The following is a 15,528-nucleotide window of genomic DNA, read 5'->3' on the forward strand; positions in this document are numbered from 1 at the left end:
CATGGAGCCGAGCGCGGGGTCCCGGGCGGCCGAGCCCGCCGCGCCGCGGGAAGCCCCCGCGCGCCACGCCGAGGGCCGGAAGAAGATGGCGGCGGCCGTGGCGGCGGCGGCGGCGGCGGCGGCCTCCCACGCGCCGCTGACGCCAATAGCGCGCGCCGGCCGGCGAGCCGCGGATGGCGGCGGCGGCGGCGGCGGCGGCGGCCCGGGCTCCGGCGAGGGGCGGGGCGAGGCCGGGAGGGGGCCGGCCGGAGGCGGAGGCCGGGCGGGAGGCTGGAGGGAGGCGGCGGCGACAGTTTGTTGTGCTCGGAACATGGCGGGCGTCGGCGATGCGGCCGCCCCGGGAGAAGGCGGCGGTGGCGGCGCGGACGGCCGCGGCGAGGCGGAGCAGCCGGGAGGCGGCGGCGGCGGCGGCCACGGGCCCTCGCCGGCGCCCCAGCTCACGGAGACGCTGGGCTTCTACGAGAGCGACCGGCGGCGGGAGCGGCGCCGCAGCCGCGCAGGTGAGGCGGGCGGGCGGGCGGGCGGGCGGAGGCGCTAGGCCGCGCCGCGGGCGGCGGGGGGCAGCGCCGCGGCCGCAGCTGCCCCCGGGGCGGCCCGGGGCGCGGGGTCGGCGGCCGCTGACAGCCCGTCGGGCGGGGGCGGCGCGCGGCACCGCCGGCTCGGACGCGGCTCTGCAGGGAGACCCCGGGGCGCGCCCACGCTGGCGCCCGCCGCCCCGGAGCCCCGGAGCCCCGAAGCGAGACGCTCCCGGCTGCTCCGTTCCCGCTTCCGTGCCAAGGTGACTCTCTCGTTGTGTATCTTAAGGGAACTTGAGCCGTAGAAACCTGTTACCTCGCCCTGCAAATACGTGCTCCCAGCCGGCAGCTGGCGGCGCGGTGATGACCGCGAACTTCAGTACTTTTGCCCAGAACGGAAATACCGTAAGCTCTCTTCAAATCGTTACTTACCTGTGAACTTTTCCTAAACCGAAACTTAAGCCTCTTTAAAAAAAAAAAAAAAAAGTTGGCCGTATAGGGAAAAGACGCCTTTGTAAATCCTTTTCTCGACGACCCCTTTTAAGCATGTTGTTAGAATATTATTTTGTAAGCAGTGGGATTCTGATTTTTTTTGTTGTTTGTTTGCTTTGTTTGTTTTTTAGTTTAGGTTGCATTTGTATTTCATGTTATAGTTGCGTGTTAGGCTTAAAATGGGATTCTGAGATACATGTTTCGTTGAGTAGAGTGATCACAACATTTACGTTTTTTACATGACTCTAAGTTTTAAAACAGCCGCTGAGCCATTAAATTTCTTCCAGGAAAAAAAAAATTTTTTTTTTGCTTCTGGTGGGCAGTCGAGGCTCCATTAGCCCTTATTGCCATCAGTTCCTGCAAATGAATGTTAAGTCCCGAAGCTGACTGCATCATTGATTGTACTTGGGTATTGAAAATATAGGAGCGCTCAGATCCCAGAAGGTTGATCAGGTGAGATCCTTGTTTAATTTGCCAGTTTTCAGAACTAGGCGCAGGTTAGATTTTGAAGAGGTCTGGGTCTTTGAAATAGTACAGACCGCCTTGTTCCATCTTTTCCTATTAACCACATAAAAAAAATTCTCAATTCTGTTTGGTTTAGTTGTCCGTTAAATACTTGCTTTCAAGAGTATTTACTTTCTCAACGGGCAGGAACTAAGTAAGAGTATTAAATCTCTCAGCTGTTTGTTTACTGACTTAGACTTCAATCTTAAAGACTCTCTGATGCAAATGGAAACAAGAGTGGCCAGGTTTCACAACAACGTCTTTAACATATTTCTGGGTTTTCAGGAAAGCCAATATTACAAAAGCCATTTTTGTTGTTTGCATGCATAGAAAATGAAGTTGTCAAGAGTCTTTTGATGAGCACAGATGTTAGACTTTTGGAGTAACCCCTAACAGCCCTTCCCTGGCCCTTCCCAAGCCGGGTCTGAATACCTGGTACCAGGGGCTTCCTGAGACTTCACACTCGCATTCTTCATCAACATGAATTTCCGAGCGTGGTATAGTTAACATTGTTGAAAATTGGACTTTTAACCCATAATTGCAGAAAGTCTTTATCTGGGAGACACTTCCAGCGCTAGTTGTTGGGATAGCCCTCATGGTTTCCCTAATTCCATCAGTTTTGTTTGAGGAGGGATGACAGTGGCAACTGTCCAAGATCAAGACTTAGGTCTAAGAATCCCAGGACTATTTCGGCTGGGGGTTATAAGCCAGTGTTATTTCCATGGAGGCCTCTAATTCTTTCCCCCAAGTGTCTGTCTCTGCTCTGCTAGTCACACAGCTCTTGCCCCTGCTAGCATCGACTCTGATGCCGCATTGGTTGCAGGCACACCCAGGAGATTAGAATTCTTTCAGCCGTTCTTAAACACCTAGGCTAAGCGGCTTGGCTTCACCTTGCTGTTTTGGCATCGCCCCTTTCTACTGCTCTGTATGTAACCTTTCCCTCCTCTCTAGTGCAGAGTTGAGAAAACTGTTCCCTAGGGGCTGTCCTGGTCAGAGGGCCTTTGGGAGTGCACCACCTAGTGTCATGTGGGAAGCATTTCTCCCTGAATCAAATGTCTTGCAAGCCTCTGTCCTTATACCTAAGGTGTTACTTGTCCATTAATTTTTTTCTTTTTTTTTTTTTTTTTTAGTATAGTTGACACACAATGTTGCATTAGTTTCAGGTGTACAGCAGAGTGATTCAACATCCCTGTAGGTTTTTCTGTGCTCACAAGTATAGCTACCATCTTCACCACACATACTTGTCTACTCTTTTTATTCTCGCACTGCCTCTGATACTCTAGTCCTCCTCTCCAATTTAGGGCAACCTTTGTTTTTCCCTTTGAAAGTCATAATCTTAGTGTCCCAGTGGCCTAACCATCAGTTAGCTCCAAAAGTCTCTTTGTTAAATCTCCCAAGGAATTTAAGAGTCTTTTAAATGTTTGTTGGCCTTTCCCAACAACGTAGGATTTCGTGAATGAACATACAGACTAGATGCTTATCAACACCCTCCCTAAGTAAAATAATTCAAGACATAGTACTTGAGGTTAAATCTTTGCTTTAGATCTATCTTTGTCCATTTTTATGTTTAGAAAATATACTTGATATCTATTTGTGTATGGGCAGTTACATATACATGTTGCATTACATTGTTACATATACACGCGTCTGCATCAGGCATAAGCTTTCATTTTGTTTCTCATTTCAAACTCTGAATCATTGATTCTCTGAACTCTGTCTTTGACTTACAGGTAGCCTGGCAGTGGATTGAAATTTCTCTGATGCTAGCTAGGGCTTATCACTTAATATAGTGGGAAATGGATATTCTACTCACCATACCTATTCTCTTTCTCTCTCAGAACATTTGTTCCACCATTGCCCTTATGTGGCACTGTTCTTGGACTCGGTATAATGCAAAGCTACAGATTCATCTCTTTTTTCTTTTGTCCCTACTCTTAAAAGTACTGCCAACTTCTATTATCCTTTTTTGACATAAGCTCAGATAATAAGTACCTATTACCATAGTTTTGTATTATTCCTCAACTTACTCATCTGTAAAAGTCCTAAGGGGGAGAATTTCTGTATTACCATGTTCCCATTCAGGAACCTAGGCCCAGCAAGTCAACTTTGGACTAAGAATTAGGCAATCTATTCTTGGCTTGGTTTGGTTGTCAAGTTGCTTTTAGACTGTGTGTTTGCTTAGACTGCTTGCCTAATTCTTTTGGCTCTGTTTCATGGCTCCACTACTAAATAGTTCAGTATCTGAAGTACCTGAGTTGGCTCTAGTGCCCATGGAGACTTAACAGTGGCAGAATTGGTGTAAATTAAGCGTTGTACCTACTGGTGAGGATGAAACAATACCTATATGATGCAGGTGTAAGAATATGCATAGGGTGAGGTGTTGCTTGTAAAACAGAAGAGCTTAAAGTAAGGTTAGGGTGGATAGTATCCCATCTCACTTCAATAGTGCTGTGGGGCCCATGTTTTTCCTTTTGTTTCAATGGTGACTCTCCACATCTAGAGCTTAATGCTTGTTTTCCGTCTCTTTTGCTGCTTTTCTCTTTCTTTACCCATTTTAGTCCTCTTGCTTTACCTCCATGAGGGAATGAGCAGAGGCGGGAAGAAAGCCTAAACCCCAAAAAGCCCAACTGAGCTCCTTTTCACAGTTCCCACAAAAGACTTCACATGGGACAAAGGTTTTAACTGGTCAAATTCTCTATGCCCTATTATTTGTAAATTGAAAATTTAAATTCTTATTACAATTAATTTATTTTAACTAAAATACCATTTCATTTATTGATCCTTCTCCTCCATAGAACGTGTTACATGGTTATCCCCGTGACCCCAAACTTATTCTAAGGATGGATATTAAAGGTTGTTATTCTGAAATTGTATTCTAGTCCATTTCTCACAAAGGGAAGTAATGATAACTGTAAAACTGGGAAGTTACTTGGAGTAACCACAACCCTGAGATAGGTTAAGTAAAATTAGCTTCTCTCTGACACACTGTTGCTCTGCTTTTTTAAAACTCTCACTTTATTAAACTAGTACGTGTAAATTGAGCAATGAAAAGTTATTCATTTTGGTCAGTTCAGTATCCTGGCTTTTTTTTTTTTTTTAATTTTATTTATTTATGATAGTCACAGAGAGAGAGAGAGGCAGAGACACAGGCAGAGGGAGAAGCAGGCTCCATGCACAGGGAGGCCGATGTGGGATTCGATCCCGGGTCTCCAGGATCGCGCCCTGGGCCAAGGGCAGGCGCCAAACCGCTGCACCACCCAGGGATCCCAGTATCCTGGCTTTTTAAAATGTGTAACTCCATCCTAGTTTACCCTTCACAATTCAGCCCTGGCTGCTCATTTGTGGCCCAGTTTGAGGAATGCTTGCATGAATCAGGTCTTTGGAAAGACTGAGCATTGACTGTCAAATTAGTGACATTCTGATCCCATTTTTAGTCCTTAGCCCTGTGACCTTGTGACCTTTGAAAAAGTCGCTGCTGTTTGTGTCCCTTTTTCCATATAAATGTATAAGTTTATGAATATCCTACCTATTCTTTTCTTCCCTAAATGAGACTATTTGTGAGCAGTTTCAGATCTTAAAAACTTGAAGGGTACCTTTACTTTTATTTAACTTAGGAAGACAGAATCACTGATGTATTGATTTTGAATTCGCCTTGTACAAGGGCATACCTCTGTGTTTGTGTAACAAACTTACGTGTAACATTTTCATATAACCTTAGTAAAGTTTATTACTATTTTACATTATTTAACACTATGGAGATTTGCATGTTTTATAATATTTCCTTTAAAAAAATTTTTTTTTAAAGATTTTATTTATTTATTCATGAACAACACAGAGAGAGAGACAGAGACACAGGCAGAGGGAGAAGCAGGCTCAATGCAGGGAGCCAGCCCGATGTGGGACTCGATCCCAGGTCTCCAGGATCACGCCCTGGGCTACAGGTGGCGCCATACTGCTGCGCCACCAGGGATGCCCTATAATATTTTCTTAACAACCAGTATTACTTTCCAGTTTTTTGATGGTCAGTGCTATTTTAAGGAAAATATATTTAGACATATTACTTACCATTTAAATATATTTATGATTATGCATTATGTTTAATTAATACTTCTGTTTCCTGGGTTCTTATTTCTAAAATGAACTATCCCAGAAGATAATTAAACATAATCTTCTTTTAGGGATGAGGAAGAAGCAACTTATACTATGCCTTTGCTCAATTTAAGATACCAGAACACAGAGCATTTCTGCAGTAAAAGATGAATGTTGATTAAAAATACTCTGGAGGAACTGATTTGGACTTATGATTGGGTGGCAAAGCTTAGTTCTTCTAATGTAGAAGCACTTGTTTATATTATAAATAAATATTTTAAAAAGACGTGCTGACGTTTCTTCTTTGTGAGAGCTAGATAAATGAACTAAAATTGGTTGAATCTAAAAAGTTAAGTCAGTGTTTGGAAAATAAACATTTGGGTTATTTTTATTTTGGAAAATAACTTCTTAAAATATAAAAACAGATGTTTGGCATAACAAATGAGAGTGACTTTTGCTGAGAAGGAATAACATGGCACCACAGTATGGAGGAAGTTATGGTGGACTTAGCAGGATTCTTGAGGGGTGGTACCTGCAAGTTGAAGGAATAACAGTCTTCTTAGATAATTAGCTAGGCAGCTATACCCAGTATCACAGGACAAGTGAGTTCAGGCAAATCTGTAGAATGCTAGAGAACAGTGTTTGAAATAACAAGAACAAAAGCTGAACCACTTCGGAGCAGAAGATTAAGTAGCATCCTACAAAGTATTTCTATGGCTAGGGAAGGTGGGTGCAGCCGACCGAGCAGCAAGGCTAACTTACTAGCTCAGGCTGCAGGGAAAAGTAAGCCCCTTCTCTTTTGATAAAGATCAAAGGGCTCTTTCTGGCTGGTTGAAGCCAGGTTAGGGCTAGGTTATCTTCTCTTGTGTGATTGTCCATAGATGGATGCTAATTATGGCATAGAGGAGAAAGCACTCTGACATCCTGGTCAGAGATCCAGATCCTATTCCCAATTTACATCTCAGCCTTTCAGTGACTTTAGACAAGTGTCTTAACCTCCAGGATCCTCAGTTTTTTTCATTTGTAAAACATAAACACATTATCTGCTCTCCTTAGCGCTCAGAATTGTTGTGAGAATTTTATGAAATACTGGGTGCTAGACCTTTGTAAACTGCCTCTTGGCATAAAGTGGGAGGATCCTAATCCCTTAAGCAGGACAAGTTTTCCGGGAGTGGGAGAGAAGAAGGTAAGATGAAGCTTCCAAAATAGTTCACCCCATGAAGCTTGGTTCTTTTGTCAGTATTGCTTTAATGTATCTTTACAAACCATTCCCTAGCCCATCAGTAATGGTGTTAATTGTATGCAGGCACTTCCCCCAGACTCAGAACTCACTGGGGGCTGGACATTGGGAAGATCAGGATTCATGGTGCCTGCTTTCAGACAGCTCATGAGCTGGTAAGGGAGCCAACTAGTTAACAGTGTAACTTCATAGAAGTAAACCCAGGGTGCTGTATATGAAACACAGAGAAAGAAGAGTACGGGAGTGGTGGTCCCAGTTTTCTAGAAAGTACACAGTGGCCTGTCTACAAAAATTACTTAAGACAATGATAGGCAAAATAATCTAGTACCACCTGCACCCCATGTTCATAGCAGCAATGTCCACATTACCCAAAGTATGGAAAGAGCCCAGATTTCCATCAACAGATGAATGGATAAAGAAGATGTGGTGTGTGTGTGTGTGTGTGTGTGTGTGTGTGTGTGTGTGTATTGCTCAGCAATAAAAAAGAATGAAATTTTGCCATTTGCAACAATGTGGATGGAACTAGAGGGTATTATTCTAAGAGAAATAAGTCAGAGGAAGAGAAATACCATATGATTTCACTCATATGTAGAATTTAAGAAACAAAACAGATGAACATAGGGGAAGGAAAGGAAAAATAAGATGAAAACAGAGGGAGAGGCAAACCATAAGAGACTCTTAACTCTAGGAAACAAACTGAGGGTTGCTGGAGGGGAGGAGATGGGAGATGGGGTAACTGGTGATAGGCATTAAGGAGGGCACTTGATGTAATGAGTATAGGGTGTTATATACAACTGATGAATCACTAAATTCTACCCCAGAAACTAAAAATACATATATGTTAACTAAATTGAATTTAAATTAAAAAAAATAATAATCTTGTGCCAAAAAGCACATGCTTTGAGAATAGAATGCCTGATTTTGAATTCTGGCTTGACCACTTTCTTGCTTTATGACCCTGGAGACCTCCTTAACCTCCCTATCCCTTGGTTTCTTCATCTGCAAACTGGATGTAACAGAAGAATATGCCTCATAGTTATGAGAGCTGTGCAGTAAAAACATGTTTTTATCATTTTGATTTTTTTAAGTACATACTTTAAATTATTCCATTGTGGAATTTAAATTGGTGTTTATGACTAAGATTCTTGAATTTCTAGAAGTAGAATCCTGACATGTCACTTCAATTTATAATATAGTTAAGACACTTTTGTAGGTATATGCTGTGTGACTTGTTTATAGAAAGTTAGTTACTAGGTTAGTTTGTTAAATATACTCATTTGCAACATACCTTTTATCCATGAAAACAGAATTGCAGAAGCAGCACCAGTAAACATTAGGGAACCACCAGACCAGAATTGGGTAATATGTCAGGTCCTGTGAAATTACTAGTAAAGAGTTCAAGACCTTGTGTCATGCTCTGCACTTGTCATGTGCTTTCATCAAATCCTCTCAGACCTTTGGCCATCCTGTGTGGATGGCAGGCAGGTTCTAAAACTGCTCCAAGCCTTAGTTTTCTGTTCTGTGAAATTGAACTTTATGACTTGAGCAGGGTCACAGGACTCATGAGTGATAGAGAGGATGCCAGAAGCCCCTTCTGATCGCTAATCCCTGCTTTTCTTGTGGATCATAACAAAACTCTTATTATGGTAAAACTCGGTCAACTGCGTCATCAGGGAAGACGCCACTGTGGAGGATAATTTTCTAAGTACATAAGGTAGAGCTGTCTCTTTTGATTTAATTTGCTGTTTTAAATGTAAAATTCTGTAATAACCTGTTTCTGTATTTCCTTACACAGCTGACATACTAGCAGGCTGGCCAGCTTCCCTCCCTTCCCTTACTGTGAATAATGCAAGCATCCTTGTCCCATACCCCAGGGCACTCCATGGCTGTGCCTGCCACCATGGCACCCTGTCCTTTTAGGGCAGAGGTTCAGATACGTGTTAGGTTACTTTACATTCACTTAGACACACTTATACACGACATAGACACTCCTTATCTTCAGTGGCTGCTGCATCCAGTGAGGTGCCAGAGCTTGTCATTCTTTCCCCTCTCACTCTCCCGTCTCAGAAAATTCTGTCTCAGTCACAGGCTGTTTTCTCAAGAATCTGGTGTTCTCTGCTTTTGCCACTTCTGATTTCTGATTCTGTTTTTGTTCTCTCTCTGCCACACTCCTCCTTGTGTTTTTTTTTTCTCCCTCCTTCTCCTCTCATAGTCTTTCAGCAAGTATTTGTTGAACACCTGTGACGTGCTGTACCCCAACTATGCCAAGTAAAGGACAAAACCAGCCCCAAAACCTAGTATGGTATGGGTGGAGGGAAGCACAGGGGAGGATAGACGCTGTGCCAAGCCAGTGGAGAAAGGCTGCATTCCGTTTGGAAGACCTGGATGGCTTCCCAGAGCAAGCGCCTGTGCGTTTTCACCTGTGGGAAACTGGAAGTGAATTCTTGGGACAACAGACCTTGTGAACTGACTGCCCTGTTTGCAAGACATGAGAAGTAGTGTAACTAGAGAACTCTGACCTAAGAGACTCAGCGGAGGCAGGTGTGAGGCACAACTGAAAACCTAGCAGGGGGCCAAGTTGTAAAGGATCCAGTGTCCCCACTGCTGAGTTGGAGGGCCTGGCCCACAGGTGGCAGCACTGAAGGGGGGCTGCTGCTGGCCTGTGAGCATGTGGCTCTGGCTGCCTGGCAGGGCCAGGACTGATGGGAGAAGAGATGGAAGGAGGGCATCAGTCAGGAAGCTTAGGTGGGAACTGTAGGGAGATGAAAAGGACCAAACTCAGGTGACAGAGACGGGGGAGGGAGGGCTAAGTTAATCAATGTGCCAGAGAATGAATCAATGGGACTTAGTGAGGAGAGAGGGCCAGTAGCATCGAGTTTCTGACATACACTGTGTCACTGGCAGTGCACGAGCTAAAGCCAGGGCTGCAGGAAAGGGTGGATTGAAGGGCAAGATCTTGAGCTCCATTTGCAGGTTTAAAGGTGGGGCTGTGGGGGAGCTCCAGGTAGAGTGGCCCAAAGGCAGCTGGGAATACAGGTACAGGTTCCTGGGGTCAGATACAGTGACTTTAGGATTCAGATGATGGCTTTAACCTTAGATTGTCCAAGGAGAATATATATATAGGAAAAAGAGAAAAGAAGAAGACACTCCAGGGAATACAGCCGTAAAGAATGGCTGACATTTTACTGTTACTGGTGCTTTGTTAGGACACAGTGACGGGAACACTGAACCTGCAAACGCTTACAGTCAGGTGGAGGGGAGAAGCCACCCAAGACACCCAGTTCCAAAAAGTTGGGCCATTTGAGAGAGGAGCGCTTGTAGTGGAGGGTGGCAGGAGAGGGGACAGGAATAATGATGACATGACCTTTGGGGCTCACTGGTATCAGCGAAAGGTAGTGCAAGTACAATCTCTCCTGCCTTTGGAGAGGCCTGTTTTTACATGAAAGGATTAGTATTTATGACATTTATTGATACATATCAGCTAAGCAGAACATCCTTTGCTTTCTAATTGGAAAACTGAATATATATGCATATATATATTTAAATTTTTATTTGAGAAAGACACAGCACAAGGAAGGGGACAGGCAGAGGGGGAGAGAAGGAGAAGCAGACTCCCCGCTGAGCAGGGAGCCCAATGATGTGCGGTTTGGTCTCAGCCACCCAGGTGCCCCAAGAGTATAATTTTTATCTTTCACTGGTTTGGCTGTTTTTCTTTGCAGCTCAAAAGGCTCTTTTTCTCCGCTTCAAACAGCAGATCACATTCTATATCTAGCCAGCCTACAGTATATTAGAAAGTTCCCGATCAAAAATTTTACTCGGCATGGATTTGGTGATACCAAGGCCTTCTAATCTGAACATCTATTAATATGTGAATGATACAGTTCACCTCTGGCGTCCATGGCTTCAACTGTAAACGTCCCAAAAGCATGATGCTGGCAGTGCATTTGACGATTTGGCCTGCCCTGTGCACGGCAGGAGTGGGTGGAAGTCTGCTCTTCTCTCCGTCTGTTTCAATCCCCAGATCTCTCTCGTGGTATCACCAACCCTCCAGAGAGATGATGAATCTGGAATTTAAAGAAATGTGTGCACGCATGTGTGTATTTTCTCTGTACTGTGACCTCGGTACACGAACAAGCCATTTGACCTGGTACTCAGAGAACTAGCCATCTGTTCAGTGCTGGAGGAAGTAAGCTGTCTTAGGCCCACTGGGAGGTAGTAAGTCTCCGTCTGGGTCTTCCTGAGGGCTTCTCAAGGGTGTTTTTGACCACAGACTCTTCTGTATATCTACAGACTTTAAATCCTAGCACCCACATAAGATGCAATTCCCTGAGTCAGTCCTTATAAATGAAATCCACCTTCCCTCTTTGTCATTTTTTTTGGAGGGAACACCAACACTGCATTTGGTAAAAGGACTACAAGGGCCAGCTCAGAGCAAAGAGGACAGATGGAAACTTTTGGTGTCCTGACTTCTGGAAGAGGGCTTGGCCTCATGGGTAGTAAGAATAGTAAGGTAATGTGAGTTAGGGGTCCAGAAAAGTCAGTGAGGTGATGGGTTGTCAGGCAAGTGCATGCAACCTTAGATTCTTATCTCAGAGACTCCAGTTAGAGCCAAGGGGAAAGTACTCAGCCTCCTTTGGCCTTACTTTCATTTGAGATGGAATGATTCTGGGTGAATTTGTTCTGGAGGAACAGAGAGAGCTGGTGGATAAATCCAAGGAAAGGGAAGTCTTTCAGATCTTGTTGAGGTTCTACTTTGTATGACTTAGTATGATTATTTTGTTGGTAAGCCTTCACCTAGGGGACTGGCATTTTTTAGATAGTTTTGCAGGCTCTCTGAGATTGAAGAGGAAGAAGTTGCACTGGTATCAGTGAGTTCACCCAGGATGGTTTTTGGACCTGAGCAATGCCTGTGTAGGTGACTTGGCTCCCTCTTAGCATATAGAATCATTCATAGGTGTAGATGTATGGATATGTGTATATGTATCTATCAGCATATAATATTCATATTACATATACTTGATCTCTACTCTTCTGTCTTTCAGTCCAGGTCCTATATCACTTATAAGACCCAGGACTGGGCTCTTGCAGACCCTTTTCTAACTGTTCTGGCTCATAGTAATCATTCCTTTTATATTCCTATGGCATTTTCTCTTTATACCACACAGAGTAGCAATTTTGTCAATAATTTTTGCTGATCATTTGTGTGTAGCTCTTCAGTTCTGGGCACAGAATTATAGTTTGCTTTGTTTTATTCTCTTCTTGTGTTATATATGTATTATCTATGGCCCCAGCTAGCATGTAAGTTTCTTGATAAATACTGTTCTTTTTGTTTTGTGTCATTTTCTTTTCCTGTAGAGCTTTCATTGTTGAGGTTCCTCAGTGCTGAACTAACAAGAGGGTACTTCCTTGAACATAATGAGGCCAAGTATACAGAAAGAAGAGAAAGAGTATACACTTGTATGCGAATACCAAGAGAATTGGAAAAGGTACTATTTTTTTTTCTCTTACCAGACATCATTTTGAAAGTTATGTCGACATGTTAATTATACAAAAATAAATTGTGAACACCTCGAGTTGAGTTTTTAAAATATTGAAAGTAATATGATTATAGGTAACTAAATATATTGGGAATAGGAATTCCCATACAGGAAGAGGCTTTAACCTTGTATTTTTAATGTGTTTCTTAACTTTGCTATGTATTAAACTTACCATATTCCCACTTGTGTCCCATCCAAGTCACTTTTTCCAAGGAGTTAATCTCTACCTACCCCCTTAATTCTCATCAGTTCTCTTGGGCTAAGAGCAGTATTTTTTTCTCAGTATGACAAATTACTGAATTGTCAGCCCTTTTGAAGGTTTCAGTTTCCCAGAAAGCCCTTGTATTTAAAAACATTAATGACAGTCTGTTCAAAGAAAAAGACGATTCATTGCATCTTTGTCATAGAAAACCTCACATCCCAGGGTGAGTGTAGCCACAAGCATAGCCACTGAATCTGTGCAAGCTGTATTCCCTTGGTTGTGTCTTAAGATATGACACTCAGATATGACAGGGAGGCCGCTCTTTTCCCTTTGCATTCCTGCAGCTGGTAAGTCTAAGCAATTCCAAGATTTCTTACTAGAAAGGAAGAATTAAGAAATAATTCAGTTTTGGCTGTACTAGAACACAGTTTCATACTTCTATAGTCACATAAAACTTGTAATAATTTGCTTCCTTAGAATCACACTTTCTGTTGGAGTGGCTGTCAGAGGAATTTTGCTGGTTAGCTCAGTCAGAGTGTTCTAGAACTGGAGGAGCAGTGGACAGTGAGGATTGAGGACCCAGCTATTTTGGCTGCTGGTCTTTTACTTCTGACAGTCAGTGCATCGGTATGGTAGAGGGAAAGGAGTCAGCTGTCCAGTGACACTTTGAGAAGTATTGCTTCACATGGGCTCTTGGTGGCAGGTTGCATGCTGAACTTTTGGGGAGTTCTTTGTTAAGGTAGGGAGGGGTGGGAGCAAGAGCAGGCTGGAGGGAGAACAGTCATGAAAATGAGACGGTTCTTGCCTCTGGTCAGGATCATTAACTGTGCTTAGGGTATGATTACATGGCTGCTTTTCTAGGGAGTCTCGGGTTCCATGAAAGAGTCGGTGCGTGGTAGGGGAGATGGAGAAGTGTGGGGCACTCTCTGCACCTGCTGCCTTAGTGCGGCAGTGCCTGGAATTTATTTAAGATTTTGGCCAGGGGTGGGGGGTAATGTTTCTTTGGCTTGCCAATAATAATAACAACAATAATAATAAAATTAGTTCTTATGTCTTTCTTTCTTGAACACATTATTTTCAGAGCTCACTTTCCTTCCAATGATAAGCCAAGACTGGGAAGCATGAGGATATACTGCAGAGGGAATTGGAGGGAGGTTGGGGCCTAGGTCCTTGTACAGGGCAGTGCCAGCCACAGTCAGGTTTTATCCACCTGCTGTCCCCTGTCTGGATAGTTGTGGATTCCCCTTTTTATCTGGGGAAAACACAGAAATTTGCCTGCAATCCACAGCCAAACTACGGACGCACCCAGGGGATTGCTTCAAAGCAAGAAGCGTGTGTCTGGCCCCTTTTATTACCCCTCATGTGGCAGAAATGATGAGCAGCGGCTATGTCCTTGTGATGGTGAGCTCATCAGAGTCAGGGTTGGTACACACATCCTCTTCTCTTCTCTCGGGCAGCACTGACATGCCAAGCAGTTTCTTGATAGATCCCTCACAGAAACTTGCGAGCATTTCCTGTGTGTCATTGTGAGTCTTGTCTTCTGGGGGAACTGCACACAGGTCTTGATAAGCCTTCACTATAAACCAGAGTGTATTTCAAACCATGGTGCATTAAGGGACCACTGATGGGATGAGTAACCCATGAGGTAGGTTACAATCAGTTAGGAATTCTTTTTTTTAAAGAAAAGTTAATCAGAATGGCATTGCCTGTAGGAAGGTAAGTATCTTGTCATGAAACTTTGGTTTTATTTGTGTGTATATAAGAAGTGTAATGTCAGAAAAGTTGAATTAACACTGCTCATGCACAATTGTAATAATTTTCTAATCCTGTTTCCTATTACGAGGCTTTGGCTTTAGGCCTATTTAGGAACATTTGGTTTAGTTTCTTAGAACAACACTCCAGAAGCTTTATTGCTTAAAATGTACAAAAGGTGTCACATTTTTCAATTTAGAGCAATTTCTTCTTAACTTCTCAGAGTAAGTGAAATGTAGAGGAAAGCAGAGTTCAGGGACACCTGGGTGGCTCAGTGGTTGGGCTCAGGGTGTGATCCCTGCCTTTGGCTCAGGGTGTGATCCCGGGTCTAGGGATCGAGTCCTGCATCAGGCTCCCTGTGAGAAGCCTGCTTCTCCCTCTCTGCCTGTGTCTCTCTCTCTCGCTGTGTGTCTCTCATGAATGAATGAATAAATAAAATCTTAAAAAAAAAAAAAAAAAAAAAACCAGAGTTCAGTTTCAGTTGAATCACTGGCATAAATACCTTATAACGGGGTAGGTTCTCTCTAGTGTCTCCCAGGCCTTGATGTTAGGAGTAGGGTTTCACCAGGCTTTTATTACAAGAGTTGAGGAGCTGTCTAGACATTCACATTGGTAAATTTATTGTCTAATTGGTAATACATAATATATAATACCTTTCCCTGATAAAGAGTATAGAATATTTCTAATATATATAACAACACCTTATTCATCTTTTTTTCTTGTTTTTCGGTAAATGCTGTGATATTTTCATGTAGCCTTTTCAGGAGGAAAAATTTGACAATTAATGCTTCTACAAGGGTGGCACATGCCATAAAACATGTAGTTAATGTTTATACTTTCAAATTAAGAGAGTCGTCAATTCAGTATATCTTATTGAACTTGTTTACTAATGTAAAAAAAATTCCAGAATTTTTGTGTAATCTTCTCAGTGGAAAAACACATTATACTTGACATTCAAAACACGTAAATTGTTTATACACTCAAAATAGTATTTCTAGTGGCTGGCACTTTTTTCATATTTGAATTTCTCATTCTAATGAAAGGGGATGAAATTTTGGAGTGTTGTGTTGGCTTTAGGCAGCATTTCTTTTTTTTCTGCACAAATCTCTTTTGGCCTGCAACTACACACCCCTTGGGTTCTTGTCCTAGGTCTGTTGCTCACCGTGTGTGATCCGTTTGGGGGCTCTGGTGTTTTCT

The 15,528-nt window shown here is 43.3% G+C and overlaps 1 protein-coding gene across 2 annotated transcripts in view; it reads left to right on the forward strand.

Moving 5' to 3' along the window:
• Nucleotides 1–210: 210 nt before the first annotated feature.
• The window catches only part of TAPT1 (transmembrane anterior posterior transformation 1), a 65,161-nt gene continuing 49,843 nt past the window's right edge, over nucleotides 211–15,528 (forward strand). Inside the window, exons 1-2 of one of the 2 annotated variants that reach the window (XM_041752237.1) lie at nucleotides 211–500; nucleotides 12,196–12,326. In XM_041752237.1, the coding sequence (XP_041608171.1) occupies nucleotides 311–500; nucleotides 12,196–12,326 (321 nt within the window). In that variant the 5' untranslated portion in view covers nucleotides 211–310. The remainder of the gene's footprint in view (nucleotides 501–12,195; nucleotides 12,327–15,528) is intronic. The other variant, XM_041752238.1, reaches the window with a different exon arrangement.

This window comes from Vulpes lagopus, chromosome 4 (genome assembly GCF_018345385.1).
Source record: "Vulpes lagopus strain Blue_001 chromosome 4, ASM1834538v1, whole genome shotgun sequence".
NCBI classification, from domain to species: domain Eukaryota; kingdom Metazoa; phylum Chordata; class Mammalia; order Carnivora; family Canidae; genus Vulpes; species Vulpes lagopus.